Raw genomic sequence first — 15,472 nt, 5'->3', positions numbered from 1 at the left:
AGTCAATTTGAAAACTTGGACTAGATGTTGAAATGCACATCACTAATGGAAAGCATTTTGTGAAAGAAGATTTTAAAGCATGTTTTGGGAGTGGAGTTTAGAAACGCTTATGGGACAATTATCTGGGGGGCATTCTGAGGAGAAATTCACAGAAAGACATTCACTTGGGGTTCAGAGCAGACGTGAATTTGACCACAGCCAATCTGTAAGTTTAAAGAGACCTTGTGTTATTGAGACCATTGAAGTTTAAGATGCACTTTGTAATCCGTGTTCATCTCAAAATCTGTGTGCATCATGTGTTAAGAGTAACGGATTTTTTTTTGTTAAAACTAATTAGTGGTCCTGTGACTCTGTTCCTCCAAGTTTCGTTAAAAAAAGGGTATTTGAGCCAGGGTTCCACTCTGAAATCTTTCCGCCTAGTTATATGAACTGGGATCGTAACACTGATAAACGGCTACTGTCCCGGGATCAAAAACAGGAGAAATTTTAAAAAACTGCAAAGAAAAAGGAAACAATAGGGCAGGGAATTGTTGATCTCATTGTTCAGCCCAGTACGTTGAAAATGCCCAATCAAAAGCCATATTGAGCTTCTTTAGAACAGGGCAGAAGGCTAAGGACAGGAGAGATCAGCACAAAAGACACCTGGAAAATTAAAATTTCTCAAGGTCCTTCTTGCAGACCGAACAGAGTGACAGCAAAGCAGTCACTCAATTTTCATTTGATTTCCCTAATCTAGCACACACCGCATTGAGTGGCAAGTGCAGGGTACAGGTCGCCGTCTCCTTATCCAGAACAACCTGATAACCAGGTCCAATTCTGGAAACTACAACCCTCATCAGGAAACATTCTCCATCATATAAAGGATGATTCGCTGAATACTAAGGCTAATGGGCTGGAAGGTGAGAACAAGAGGAATCCTATGTTTCTGTGAGGGAGGGGAAGAGATGAGAAAAGGAGTGCAGAAAATGGAACTGACGTAATCAAGGGCTTTGTCAACTGCAATGGGAGGAATCCTTGGTTGAGGAAAAAGGAAGACTGACCACAAGTGTTGGTATGGAAGTCTTTTTCGTCAGAACAGACGTAATGAAGGTGGAGAAACTAAAAGAATAGAATAAAGCAGGGTGAGAGAAAATGCAGTCAAGTTGGAAGTTAGTGGACTTAGTAGTATTTGTAGATTATCTCTGTTTCTGGAATAGATTGGGAAGTCAAGGAAGGAAGGGAAGTTTGCCTATACAAACAGAGAAGGATGGAAATTGGAAACAAAGTTGATGAAATTTACAAATTCTGGTGAGAGGTAGAAACAGTACAGATATAGTCATCAATGTACTTGAAAAAGAGATGAGTCTGGGGCACGAGTATGACTGAAACAAGGAATGCCCCTCATAGCCCGTAATTCAGATATCCGTTGAACAAAATTAACCACGTTCCCTTGATTTCATCATAAAACAAAGTTTCTAAGAAGAGCTACTTGCAACCTCAGGTTTGTTTTCTACTATCAGCACATGTACTGCTGTAGAAATTTCAATCCCTTCAATCTCAAATGAGAAATCAAGACTCTTGGGAACTTTCCCAGTTTTGAGAGATAACTTTCTTCATTTTCCACAACAACTGTTCGGTATCACAGAATGCAAAGTTAAATCAAGCAGCCAAGTGAATAATTCAAGAATCTATATGTATCAAATTGTCTTGAAAATTGATGGTTCACTTACCCGTACAACGACCACCTGCACAGAGACATGCTCTGGCAATCTGATGGGCGCTCGGAAATGCATAGCTAATGCCACGAGAAGGTGAAGAATAGCCACCATGTTTTTTGTATGGATCGCTGAAAAACAAACAAATTTATTGAATAACCACAAACCTAACTATCATACAACTCAAGTTACATCAAGAATACAGCATAGAAGCAGACAATTAAATCAACCAGTCCACATTTGTCTTTTCACTCCACGTGAGCCTTCTCCCACCATAGCTGCAACCTAACCATTTCTCTTCTTCTTCTTGGGTTTAGCGAGCCTCACATAAAATGCATCCATTCTATTTGCCTCACCAATTCCTTACACATGCCACATTCTTACTAATCTTTGAGTAAACAAATTGTGCCCAAATTTCCCATTAAATTTATTAGTGACTATCTTATGGCCCCCAGTTCTGTACAGACTTATAAGTGTAAGCATTTTCACAAAGCCAGTGAAAAAGGTTTTACAGGTGGGTGTAAAACCTCTATCAGATCATCCCAAAACTGTCTTTTGCAGCAAAAAAAACCCTCAACCTGTTGAGCCTTTCTCAATGAGAGAATATACTTAATTTTGGTTTCAGAGGCGTGAATCCTTTTGCACCATCTCTAATAGCAATATATCCCTTTTTATAATATGGAAACCAAAACTGAGACAGTAATCCAAGTGTGGTCTAACCAAGATTCAAAACATGTTTAACATAACATTTCTGCTTTTCAGCTCTAGCCCTTTAGATATTCATTCCAGTGCTTGGATTGTGTTTTTATGACTTTATTAGCCTATGTTGCTTTTTGGATTTTTGTATCTATACCCTTAGATCTCTTTACCATTCCACCTCATATGCAGTATGTTGTTTCCTTATTCTTCCTATCAAGTTGCACCACCTCACACTTGTCTATATCAAAATGAATTTGTCAAATGCATGCCCATCCTGCTAGTTTAAGTCTTTCTTTCCTTCATTTTCATAACTACACTTTCCAAATTGGAGTCATCTGTAAATTTTGAAATTATACTTCCGGTTCTAGTGTCCAAATCATTAATATAGGTTGTTACCAACAGCAGATAGCCTTAATCCCTACACTCTCATTTTAGTCAGCTAACTATCCATCCTACTACATGTTTTTTTAAATTCATTTTTTGGGATGTGGGCATTCTGATTAGGCCAGCATTTATTGCCCTTCAGAATCCCTACAGTGCAGAAGGAGGCCATTTAACCCATTGAGACTGCACCGACTCTTTGATGGAGTATCTTATACAGTCCCTCTCCATTGCCCTTCCACGTAACCCCACAAATTCACCAGGGCTAATTCATCTAACCTTCACATCTTTAGACACTAAGAGACACTCTACCATGGCCAAACCACCAAACATTGTGTTCTTTGGATGAAGGTGTTGGGGGTGAGCTGTCTTCTTGAACTGCTGCAGTCCCTGAGGTATAGGCACAGTGCTGTTAAGGAGAGAATTCCAGCATTCTAATCCAGTGACAGTGAAGGAATAGTGATGAATTTCCAAGTCAAAGTAGTGAGTGACTTGGGAGGAGAACCTTCAGATGGTAGTATTCCTAGGTATAAGCTGCTCTTATTGTTCTAATGATGGGCAATCTACGCTAGTGAGTGGACCACATGAGTGGCCCTCCTCCTCCACAGTGGATCACAAAATTCAAATCAGACTTGTTCACTAACCATGACGCCATGAATAAGATTAAATATATTTAATACATGCTAAATATTTCATAACAAGTTATATATAGAGATTTCATTTATATATTAATAGAACGATCAACTTCAAATGGTAGAAACAAAATAAATATTTACACTTGAGACAGTTCTCACTGTCAACATTGTGTTCTATCAATATGCACCTCACTTAAGCTGCCCTTGCTTTTCGCGCGTATCACATTCTGTTATACTGTTAGGGAATAAAGCTACGCAGATGAAAATCAGCAAAATGTGGCAATGCTGTACATGAGTAACAGTCAACAAAATGCTTCATGGGCTCCATTCAGAACCCAGATGGGCCACCTGTGGCCCCTGAGCTACAGGTTACCCACCATTGTTCTAAATGATAGTGGTCCCTTAACTCCATAAGCTCCAACCTTACTCTTGAGCCCATTGTGTGGTATGTCATCACAGGCCTTTAGAAAATTAACATATATTATTCTTCAGCATTCTCTTCACACCTCTTCAAAGAAATCAATAATGTTTATCAAAACATGACCTTGCCTTCTGACAATATTCGTCAAGTCAAAAATGATAAAACTTTTCAAAATCTGATAAGAGTCTCTGCAAAATGAAATACACCAGTCAATTCAAATGCAGCATTAGCAGCTGCCATATGGAAAACCTACAGCCTAGAGCATCCTAATTATCAACCAAAGAATTACATACTCATGCATACAAACTCCTTAAGATGAATGAGGAAATCTCCAACATAATTTCCCTGCATGATCATCAAATGTATCAAAATAACTTCATTGGAAAGCAAGTAAACAATACTTATGTTCAGAAAGAAAGAAAAATCTACTTTAGTAAAATACAATGATCCACGTATCAACGATGATTCTTGAAAATACATCTTTATTTAAAAAAAAAGCTCTACAAAAGGAAATCAAAATTCAGCCCTGTGATTAAAAGATATTTACTTTGTCTATGTTACCCGCTAGGAGATCAGCCACTCTTCATGCTGTGATGCAACAGGGGAGGATCTCCCATTAAGTGATATCCGAAGGAACAATTTTCTTAGTTCATTATACAACCAATGAGCACTACTTACGTCACTTCATACTCTGGTTATAATTACTTCTCAATCAACTCACAAACAAACTGTCTGCCATTGACATAAGGAATGAAGATGGCAGCCACCTTTATTTATGATAGAGTTCATTGCCCGCCAGGGAACAAAATCTCTTAACTACTGATTGTTGACATAACTACCAGAAGAGTAAAATCTCTGCAGTGAATTAACTTGCAAGAAAAATAAGCACAAATCAATGGTCTTTTTAAATTCAGACAGAATGTGAGAACAGAAAGACTTTTTGGGGGGGGGGGGGGTGTGGCAATTCTCCCAAAAAAATTCACATTGTCGAATTTGCATAAAACCTGGTGTAAATCTACACTCTGAGCACTACAGAGTGCACTAGCGTAAATCACACAAAACAGTGGGCAGGGCCTATTCCCAAAGGAGAGGCCAGCAGTGTAGCGCAGAGTGGGCCACTGTGCACGTGCTAATCTGTCATGCTGAAATTGGCGCATGCGCAGTAGCCCTCTACTGCCAGTCTCCCGATCAGTGGCCAGCTCGATCACTAGTCAGTCCCACAACCCCCCCCATTGCTGGCTGTCCAACCCTCCCACGGCCTGCTCGCTGGCTCTCCAAACGTGGCAGTGCCAGTGGCCAGGCTGGCACCGCCAAGGTGGCATCCCCCCCACCCCATGGCCACCAACCCTTGGTGGCCCCCTTCACTCCAGCAGGATTGGACACCACCATCCTGCAAATGGGGCGCTATTGGAAACCCTGTTGGAGTGAAACACTCTGGTTGGGTTGGGTTGGGTTGGGTTGGGTTGGGTTGGGTTGGGTTGGGCCGGGCCAGGAGGGGGGGCAGGAATCTAGCACCTGGAGACTTATGGAAGCTGTGATGTCCGGCGGGAAGTCCGTGAAACAGCCTCCGCTTGAGTCTTCCAGCCAGCTGCACTACAAAAGCATTTGTAACAAAGCAAAAGAAATTTTGGTTATGTCAGCTTTCAACAGAAAGGGAAGTACAAATGCACATATTCACTTCTGGGGGCTTTAAGCTATGAGCAGTAAACTGTCTGTAAAAAGTGAGTGAGGGGCAGCTGTAATGGGGCACTGCTTAATATCATATCAGTGCATTACATCAAAAATTGGTAGGATATGTTTTCAATTCTTACGACTGTTGGGAAGCTCTACTGAGCAGAAATCCGACACTTTCCCGCAAAGGAGCAGAATGAATAAGTGGAAATATCTTCATGTCCTCATGTGCTATTTTTGAGATAAGGAACAAAACTATCTAGGGTAGAGCGGGAGTGATCAGGAATGGAGAATGCCAATTCAAAGAAAAGTGTGAGCAATGATATGAACAAAAATAAGCATAAGCCAGAATTACTGTAATGCTGCAATACTTGGACAGATTAACACACACCTTATCATAGCTATTCCAAGCATAGTAATCATTATATCCTGTCAAGTTAATTGTATTATTTCATTAAGAAATTTTTAACAAGATTTGCTCAGGAATCCCATTAAAAATAAATCTAAAAGCTTTTTAAACTCCAGTAAAACTAAAACTGACTGGAAGAAAGTACTATTAAGGGCAATGGTCAAACAGCTTTCTCAAGTCACTGCTGGCCTTCTTTTCAATTGTCCTTTATGCTTATTTCAATACATCAGAGAATGAATTTAATGGACTCTCCATGAATAGTTAGAAAGAACAGCACTCCACAAGCATATCAACTAATAGGCACAACTTCGCTTTTTCACCAAAATCCAATTTGTCTAAAATTAGAGATGAAGTATTCAGTATTTAGTTTTATTGAAGGGAATTAGTCATTTTGATGTTAACCCGTACCCAACTTTTATGTAATGTAAAAGTGGCATTTAAACATTTGCAACCAAAAACTTTTCATTGGTTTGTTACTGCCTCAAGTTGGCCTTGACCAAAAGTTTACAGCAAAAACAGATTTAGCACACTTATACTCACAATCAACACTCCATTTGATAGCCCATCCTTGAGGTCGAAGCAGGTCATTCACAGTTTCCAACACAGTCTGAAGCTTCTGTTTCTGCCCAATCTCTGACTGTGTCACCTCAGCGACATTAAGCTTACGATTTGCAAGTTTCTCTTTATGTGCACAAGGAAGAGAGAAAGTTGAATCTTTAGAATGCTTCTGCCATGAGTAAAACCTGTTGATTTCACGTTTTTAAACTAATACAGTACTGTTTACTGACCAAAACTAAGTTTGCAAATGTCTTGTATAGCAAGCTGTTTAACAATGTTACAAATGATGCAAGCAGAAAATGGTTTAAGAGTCCACTATGATCTTACATAAAATATTCAGGATTAGTGACAGGTTCTGTTCAAAGTTGATAGCGGCAACCTGAGATCACTTTTACTATTAAGTTCAGGCCTTTTCAGGTATAGTTGTTCTCCAAATGTAATCTGTCAGAAAGGTTGCAAAAATAATTCTAGGTAAAGTGAGGTGATTATTATCTTGAACCACTGCAATCCTTGTTGTGATGAGGCTGCTTTGAGGTAATGATAGGAAATTCCAGTATATTGACTGAACAATGATAAAGGGATAGAGGTGAAGGACGCAGGAGGTAGGTCTCAATGACAAAGAGCTCAAAGAAAAGGTAAGGGAATGTAGGAAAGAAATTAGAGAATGTTGGATGCTCAGACTAGAGGAGAGTTTAAGTTTGAAGGAAGTCTAATCAAGTGGGAAAGGGAAAAGAGGGAAACAATAAAGGCAGCTGAAGGGGAATCTCAATCGTAGTAAGGAAGACCTCATCTCCTTTCATTCGTTGGAAAAAGCAAGGGCATTTAAAGAGAGGGATAAAAGCCAGCGGTTACCCTTGTTTTCCAAGATGATCCTGGACTTGGAGCTGATTTTGGCAGAGGAAAGCAATAGCGTTTGATGCAACTTAATCAATAATGGATGCCTAAACCAACTGTGTCCCAGAAACACTCAAATCTGCTCCCCTTAAAATGGAACAAATGAAGATTTGAGGTGGGGGGGTGGATTTATGTCAGTAAGTACAACTGGGATAGGAGCTGTTTTGCTGGTGAGGAAAACAGTGTAGTTGAACATTATCAAGTTTTTGAACAACTGAAGTCATTATGGGCCATGAATGGACAAAGGGTTGGCAAATGGCAGTTTGAAAGCATGGTTATAAATGATAGGGGAGAGCATTTTTCCTTGTATAACTGAAATGCAAGTGAGGTTGGAAGCAATTAGGTGGATGTGATCAAGGCTGAGGGATTGGAGAGGCCATGAGTGATAGAAAGGTCACAGTGCCGGCCCTATATAGAAGTAGGACAGTTCATACTTAAAGGATAATGTTACAGTGGATCAGGAACAAAGCAAATTCAAAAGAGAAGGGCCATGAGGAGAATTACTTTTTGTTAGGAGTGGCAAGACCTAGGACGTGTAACTGGAAAAGGGTAATGGAAGTGGATTCCCTAAGTAAGTTTAAATTGGAATTGAAAACGTGCTTAATAAAGAATGTGCAGAATTGAAACTAAAAAGCAGGGGTGTGCAATATAGCAACTATTCATAATGATGGGCTGAACAGTCACCTGCTATGGTGCAAGTGTCGATTCTATGAAATAGGGCTTTTTTTTCTGGGAGAAAGATAGATTTATTTATTTATTTTTATTATTGACACAATAAACTGATTTGATCCTGGCAAGGGACACAGGTTAAAAATGAAGTTAAGTCAGGTTGAATCTTCTCATCAAAGAAAAATAGAATTGTGGAATAATTTACTAGGAAGTAGTCAGTACAAATGGATTGAATAGATAATTATACGTGTATCTAGAAAGAAAAAAATTAAGCAAAGTGGCAAGATGCAAGTCGATTGATGAAAAAAAACACCATGTTTGTTTGGTCTAACAGCTGTTGTGGATCTCTAAATGATGCAATTGTATTCTTACCTAACAACTTCTGCAGAACCTGTCCATCGTACAAATCTTCTTCAAGAGTCTTCACGATTATTCTTTCTTCCACAAGTACATCATTAATCCAGTCAATTAGAACCTAAGAAGTATTATTATTGCTTCATAAATTAACAGACTTATAAATTCTGACGTTGTCTAAGCCTAATGTTACAACCAAGGGCTTTTCATAAATGGGTATCAGTCTGTTGGTGGATCCCAGCCTTTCCTAGCACCTCCATAATCACCCATCTATAAAGGGACTAAAAATAATCATGGTATTACTGATGAGGCGTAATCAAAGTTATAAAAGAACATCATAATGTTTTTTGTTTTACATGAGGCGGTTCGTCTTTGATACAGCTTTGTAGCATGTTTCATGATCTGCTAAAGTCTTGCAAACTTCTAGGTCACTTTCCAACTTAAACTTTAGTTCAGGGCATTGCATGGTATGCACATGGTATTTCACCACTGGATCAAAATCTGAGTGCAGTCTTTTTTTTCTGATCCAAGATTCAAACACCAGCACCGTTTTGTGCGTTATCTGCAAAGTTGCTGACATCTTTATTTACATTATTAACTAAGGTGGTGAAGAATAATAATCCCAATACAGATTCCACTAAGGCTCCACCAGCAACTGCTCTCCATGAAGATCTAGTACCAATAATAAGAAGCATGTATCTACAAGGACACAATTAATTTCTTATTTACTCTAGGGCCTGTCTGCCAATCCTATTGGTCTATATTTATAAATTAGTGCATTAAGTGGTACACTATCAAAAGCTTTTTAAAAGTCCTGCAGAATCCTTATAGCCTCAAAAAGTACAATCAAGTCATGATTTTTTCTAGATTTATTTTTTCAGTACAGGAACACCTTTTTTTTAAAAGAAAAATTAAACTAAACCATACATTATTGTTAACCCAGAAAATCTGAGGGAATTGATTCAGACCATGATCAATAGGGTACAAACACCAAATGCAACAAAATAGGTAATAAGCAAATTGCCATGGAATTCATCATGCAGTATATATTTTGTATATGTTTGATTTGTACAAGTTGCATCGGGCTCGGTATATAATAGTCAAATTAAGGACAAGGTCATATTGTGCTTAATTTTAAGTTACCAGAGAAATCAGCATGTAGTACACATTTTATTCAAGCACTTCACCTTTACAAGCTCTTTGAACTTAGCCTCTTCCTTCGAATATGGCTCAATCATTGTTCGTTCCTCATTCTCCTCTATAATTGAAGACAACAGAAAATAAGTGGGCAAGAGTTAAAACAGACAACCCTTTTTTAAGAAATTGGATTTTTAGTGTCAACACCAAAAAGGGAAAAGATTCACAAATAACTCAATGCAAAAGAAACCGAGACAGTTGAGAACAGACAACGACTTAAAAGTGAAATAAAAACCTGAAAACGTGATACTTGTATTATATAGATGATTTTTTTTGTATTAGATATTCAAGAAAACTGTAAAAATATACAAACATTAGGAAAAATGAATTAGCATTTCTTAATACCTAGCATGGTGTCCTCAGGGTGAATGTCTGTGGGTGTTGGAGACAATGGAGCATTGATGGCATTTTTACCTTCTTCTTGTAAGTCACTCACTAGTAAAGAAGAAAACAGAATAGTAAGACTGGAGAAAAATAAATGTCCCACCAGTCCTAACAGAAAATTTAAAACAGGCAATGTTATAGCCCAAAAAAGCTGGTACCAATGAATGGTGACAAACTTCCTTTTTTTTAAATAGATACAACAAATCAAGTGCTGTGCAAGAGAACCTTAGCTGCTATTACTGCCTTGCTGCTTCTTCAGCCCACTTGCAATGTTGACCATTTGACTTTATTCTGTGATATACATTATGTAAGGGCACTCCCCCTCCCCCATTATTATATAAACAGGCCCAATGGGACAACAACAGCAACAAACATGTGACCACTTTGTGAATGTGCATTACACCATCTTCACTGGGTAAAACCCCAGCATACCAATTTAAGATTTCCCTCTCAACCTTTGATAAAGTGGGTAAAAAGCCCATTAAAATATCTAAGCTTCCAACACAAGAGAAAAGGTGAATTTATAGAAGGTCCATTTTGAATCCGGCACTGCGTGAATTCTACGGCTAGGTCATCGAGAACTGAAGCTGACACAAGTTTCAAATTTATGCAAACTTGGCTCCTGCTGGAAGCGTAAGTGAAAATTTGGTCATATCATATTGCTATAAAATGGATACACTTTCATTATATCAGCTCTCAATCTGTATTTGAGGTTTTTTTTTAAATCCCAGGTGGAAACTATTAGGACAACAGATCTGAACATATTCATCAGTCAAATAGTAGTACAGCAAATATTACTTTTATGATGAGAATCAATGTTCACAGCCTGGCTGTGGTTCTTTGCAAACCACTGCAGCAATGTTCTGTACACTTAGAACTGCGTAGCACAGAAAACAATTTTAAACCTTGAAATTAACAGCAGTTTCACAGGTTAAAAATAGAATAGGATCTTCTAGAGCTGGTTCGATAAAACCCTTGATAGCTTATAGTATAATAGTATCTTCAAAACAGAATCTCATATTTTACTAAGTTTTTAAATGAAAAATCTTTAGCCGCTGGTCGTGAAAGAATTTGCAGTTCATGGACTTGATACTTCTAATTAATGCAAAATATGCAGGGGCTTTATGGACGAGAAGACAACATTATAAATAGCTACACCAACTCACTAAATTAATAATGAGTGTAAAATTCCTGCATTAACATCACATGGCATACTATACAGGAGGACTTTTACCAATTGTTGATTTCCAACCACCTGTCACTTGAAAAAACTGACCGACTGTGGCACCAAACCACTACTAGTTAGACTTCTAACATTTACTGAAGTAAACAATTTCATGTTCTGATAAATCTCTCTTGTGTGAGCGTTCTATAATAACTGATCAACTCGTTCATGCCATTGCAGCCAAATGAATTATATCCAAGATGATTAAAATGAGTGGTGTGACTAAAATTTACTAAAAGCTTTCTTTGGCAGATAGAGAACTGCTAGTTTAACAGATTTTTTTAAATAAAGAAGTTACTTTGTAGCCATGATTGCTAATGACATGAATGTAGTCTCAAACTCAGCTGTTGCTCTTGCTTGGACTGTAAATGGCATAAATACATGTAATCAGAGTGCATTCACCTAGCATTAGCAACAGTTTTGCTCTCCATTCATCATTTCGCATGCGGGCTCAGAACAACAAATCAACTCAGAACAATCCTTCCTACCTTTTTTCTTGCCCTTTTTTGTCCCGCACAAGAGCCCTGCCATTTTTTTTAAATTAACAAACAGCTATATATCAGAGCTGTGTAGTGTGCCAACCCAGCTGCGTGAAGAAGAGCTGCAGCTGGGCCAAGTATGAGCTGCTTAACCAAGCACCACATGTGTCATTTCTATCATTGTGACAGGGCTGAAAGCAGCAATCTGGCAGCGATAGGCATACACAATGATCACTGGCATTATAAGCAGCAAGGACACAATCAGCATTCACTAACAAATCCTTCCAATATACCTGCTCATTTTGTTTGAGTGACTGCCATGAATACTGAAGCAGAATATTTCCAGGTACACAGTGCACAGCGTACAAAATGAGCCAAATATATTCTAAATGGAAAAACAATTATAGATAGAATACTGTCTGATGATTCAAACTATGAACCATGACACTCACTAGTTGTCTACACAGTACAGACAGTTATTGAAATGAATGTAGATGATACAGTACTGATCAGCTTTATTTGCAGGATTTTTCTAGTACATTTGATGCCACTTAATGTAGGTATCTTGCCCAATTTAAAAAGATTGTACAATTATTCCCTCGGGTCATGGAAGCAAAGTTCCAGAATGCCAAAAATGAGACAAAGAAATAATGTGCAATAACATGTGTTTTATAGTTTTGAAACATATATTTACGGGAAAATCGGCATACATTTAAGCACATTTTTCTGTACCCTGTAGTTTTCCCGATTCCCAAATTTAATTAGAATACTAGATTCCATGAAAACAACCTGTAGCAGTTTAGATCATGAGGTATTGGTAATATGAATATATTCAGCTTTACATTAGTGCCTTTGAATTTTTGGTAAAGCAAATTCATTGGGGGAGTAGAGAGAAGGGACATGTCTATGTCTGCAGCTGAAGTTTAACAGCAAATGTGTTTTATTGTGGAACATTTCCATTAGGGGGATTTTCAGGCAGCTTTGTTACATTATTCAATATATGTGACAGCAGTATAACAGTCCTAACAGAGCTATATGTGCATTAATTATGACATAATTACAGAGACTGTTAACAAAAACAGCTACTGAAATACTTATCAACACTAACTAAACACCTCTTTATAAAACCACTGTTTTTTCCAGTAAAGTTGCAGCTTACAGTGCTGCTACTAGAAATTACTTTTAGGTAGACTACAGTTTGTAGTCAAAAATATAGATTCTGCTAATGTTAGGGAAAGATCAAGAAAAAAAAGGCTACTTTCTTCAACAGAATGAACTTAATCAAGATTTTATTTTGAAAAGATGAAGAATGAATCACTTGGGAAGGCAACAGACTTTATATCACCCGTGTGTGTGTGCGCACATGTGTGTATTGGGGCATAGGAGAAGAGTGACAATAAGAATCACAACTGAAGAATCAATTTAAAAAAAAAACAGGTAAGAACAGCCAGTAAAACTAAGGTTAGGGCTGAGATTTTGTGCTCCTGTTCGCATCAGGCGTGAATGGCAATGAGAGCACAAAGTTTGACATGGCCTAAATCACATTATACGCTAGCAACAAGACCCACCCGTGATTGACCCAACCTACTGCCCCAACATAATCCATTCATATTGGCGCGCTGTAAATTACCACTGGCCCCCCCCCATTGAGTGCACCTGGCATTCAGAGCCACCAGAGGAGTTCAGGTGAGTGGATTGTTGTTCCATTTTTACGATTTTGTATTCGACGGCCCATAAAAGGGGCATCCCAACCTTTAAAAACCAAAGTTGCTAGTGGGGCAGGTTCTCCCAGCGCTACATTGTGGGACCAGCCCCTGGGACTTTCCCCCTCAAATTTCTCACAGCACAGCTGGTGGCTTTAATGCCACTTTCCACCCTAGGCATCCAAATTGTATTGAATGCCTACAATGGCTGAGAACTGATAGATCAGAAAAGATAAAGCTCAGGAAAATCCTCTGGAAATATTTAAGAGCAAAAAGGTCAAAGAGTAGATAATCATCTACACCTAAAGTTAGTGCTTACACCAAAGATACAAATGTAGCTCAGGAAGATATGGAATATTTATGTAGCTACGAGAGGGTGATGACTGTGTAAGAAGGGCAATAAGTACTACTTGTATCAGTAAATTCGAGAGAGTTCTTTAAGGCAAAGGAGGTACCATGGGGTATGATATCTCCTTGACACTACAGTTAACCAATTGGCCTGCTATGACTTTTTCATTTCTAAATTTTGCCACATTTCTGTTTAGAAAAACAGAAAACTCAATTTCATTAGGATGATGTTGCATGAATGCTGGGATGATGTATTATAATGCAACTCCTGTGATCATACTGCATATTTTCCAGCCTGATCTGGACATTCATTTTAGCCTTCTTGATTTGCCTCCCACCCAAAAACCTAGCCATCAGCATAGCGCTACCATAGTTTCTGCATGTCTGTTAACTGTCATATCACAAGTCTGTACCAAATTCCAGATACAGAAACTAAGTACTAAAGCAGTGCAAAACTGAAGAAAATTTCCAATCCTGGCTGTATGCCAATTACAATCATTTCAAAATCCCTCACTTAGGGATCAAAGAGGATGGGTCAATGCAGGACAGTTCATACACAACTATGATGGGTAACACAGTGACATTGTTAACAGCAAAAACTTTCTCACATTCCTCACACGTACTATTTACATCAACTAGGGAGCATGCTTAAAAGAATCCATGTGAGTGCATCTCTACTGCTGCGAATATTATCCCAAAATAGAGAAAATATTGTCAACATATGCATAGAGAATAGGAAAAGCAGAAAATCATAATTTTCAGTTATTATCTGCACCACACACCCACCTTTGTAAGGAAATGTGTATGTAGAAGTGAACAACTTTTCTTCAACAGTAAAATGATATTGATAATGGAGTTTGAATTGATGCAACTCCAAAAACAAGCTGACCATCAGCACTCTGTCCTGTTATACTGAGCCATTTACCATTCTCAATTACAGGGTACAGAATATAGGACGCCATGAAGTCTGCACCAACAGTGCAAGGGTCAGCAGCAGAAAATGAACTGGTATCATGGGGAGATAGGAAGGGAATAAAAATGATTGGCAGCCAGTCAAACATTATATTTAGTTTTACAAGAATTCAGGTCAAAGCACAGAACATCTCCACACTAGCTTCAGAGTTGCACTGTGGGTCATGATGACGGCAGAACAATGTTTCTTCCTTTTTATTTTCATTCTCATTGGTGTTTTCGGTGTTGAAAGGAGATGACGAATGACTGAACACTATACGTGGAGCATTTTTAAACTGACATAGATCCCACAATAGCACAGTGGAATACTGCCTAGATTTTTGAGAGAGACAGATTTGAAATTGAGAAGTAGAGGGAAAATAACCTGACAGACAATGGAAAAAATATATAGCCTGTGAAGAAAAGGTTAGGTTGAAGATGTTCCCAATTTTAATTTGCCCTTAATAGCAAATTAGAAAATATTACTTTGCCCTTAGTAGCAAAACAAGAAACATGATTGTAAACATTCTAGGTCTTTGTCATAAGAAAACCAAACTATATTTCATGATGACTATCATAGCTAACACTTCAATATCATGAATACACTTAACTATTCTCCTCAACAGAGAGATTGCTGGGGGTGGGGAAGGAAAGAGCATCTGCAAACTAATGCCTACCATAATGATTTTGCTCAAACATAACAGCAATGCTAAAACTCCTGCAAATGTGAGGTTCTGCCTCCACAAAAGATACAACCATGAAGCAAAGATACTGCATAACGAATAACATGATGCTAAATG

The 15,472-nt window shown here is 38.3% G+C and overlaps 1 protein-coding gene across 4 annotated transcripts in view; it reads right to left on the bottom strand.

Annotated features, from left to right (window-relative positions):
• Positions 1-15,472, bottom strand: part of parvb (parvin, beta) — a 66,211-nt gene that overhangs the window by 20,819 nt on the left and 29,920 nt on the right. The window contains exons 1-6 of one of the 4 annotated variants that reach the window (XM_080190835.1): positions 14,508-14,628; positions 9,928-10,017; positions 9,573-9,643; positions 8,404-8,506; positions 6,451-6,591; positions 1,710-1,825 (exon numbers count right to left, since the gene is read on the bottom strand). In XM_080190835.1, coding sequence (XP_080046961.1) covers positions 1,710-1,825; positions 6,451-6,591; positions 8,404-8,506; positions 9,573-9,643; positions 9,928-10,017; positions 14,508-14,613 — 627 coding nt within the window. In that variant the 5' untranslated portion in view covers positions 14,614-14,628. Of the gene's footprint in view, positions 1-1,709; positions 1,826-6,450; positions 6,592-8,403; positions 8,507-9,572; positions 9,644-9,927; positions 10,018-10,191; positions 10,237-11,679; positions 11,769-14,507; positions 14,629-15,472 lie in introns of those variants that run through there. The other 3 variants (XM_080190836.1, XM_080190837.1, XM_080190834.1) reach the window with 3 other exon arrangements.

The sequence above is a fragment of the Carcharhinus amblyrhynchos genome, chromosome 6, assembly GCF_965287045.1.
Source record: "Carcharhinus amblyrhynchos chromosome 6, sCarAmb.v2.hapA, whole genome shotgun sequence".
Classification (NCBI taxonomy): domain Eukaryota; kingdom Metazoa; phylum Chordata; class Chondrichthyes; order Carcharhiniformes; family Carcharhinidae; genus Carcharhinus; species Carcharhinus amblyrhynchos.
The sequence above is the reverse complement of the archived record's forward strand: the minus strand, read 5'-3'. Positions and strand labels throughout refer to the sequence as shown.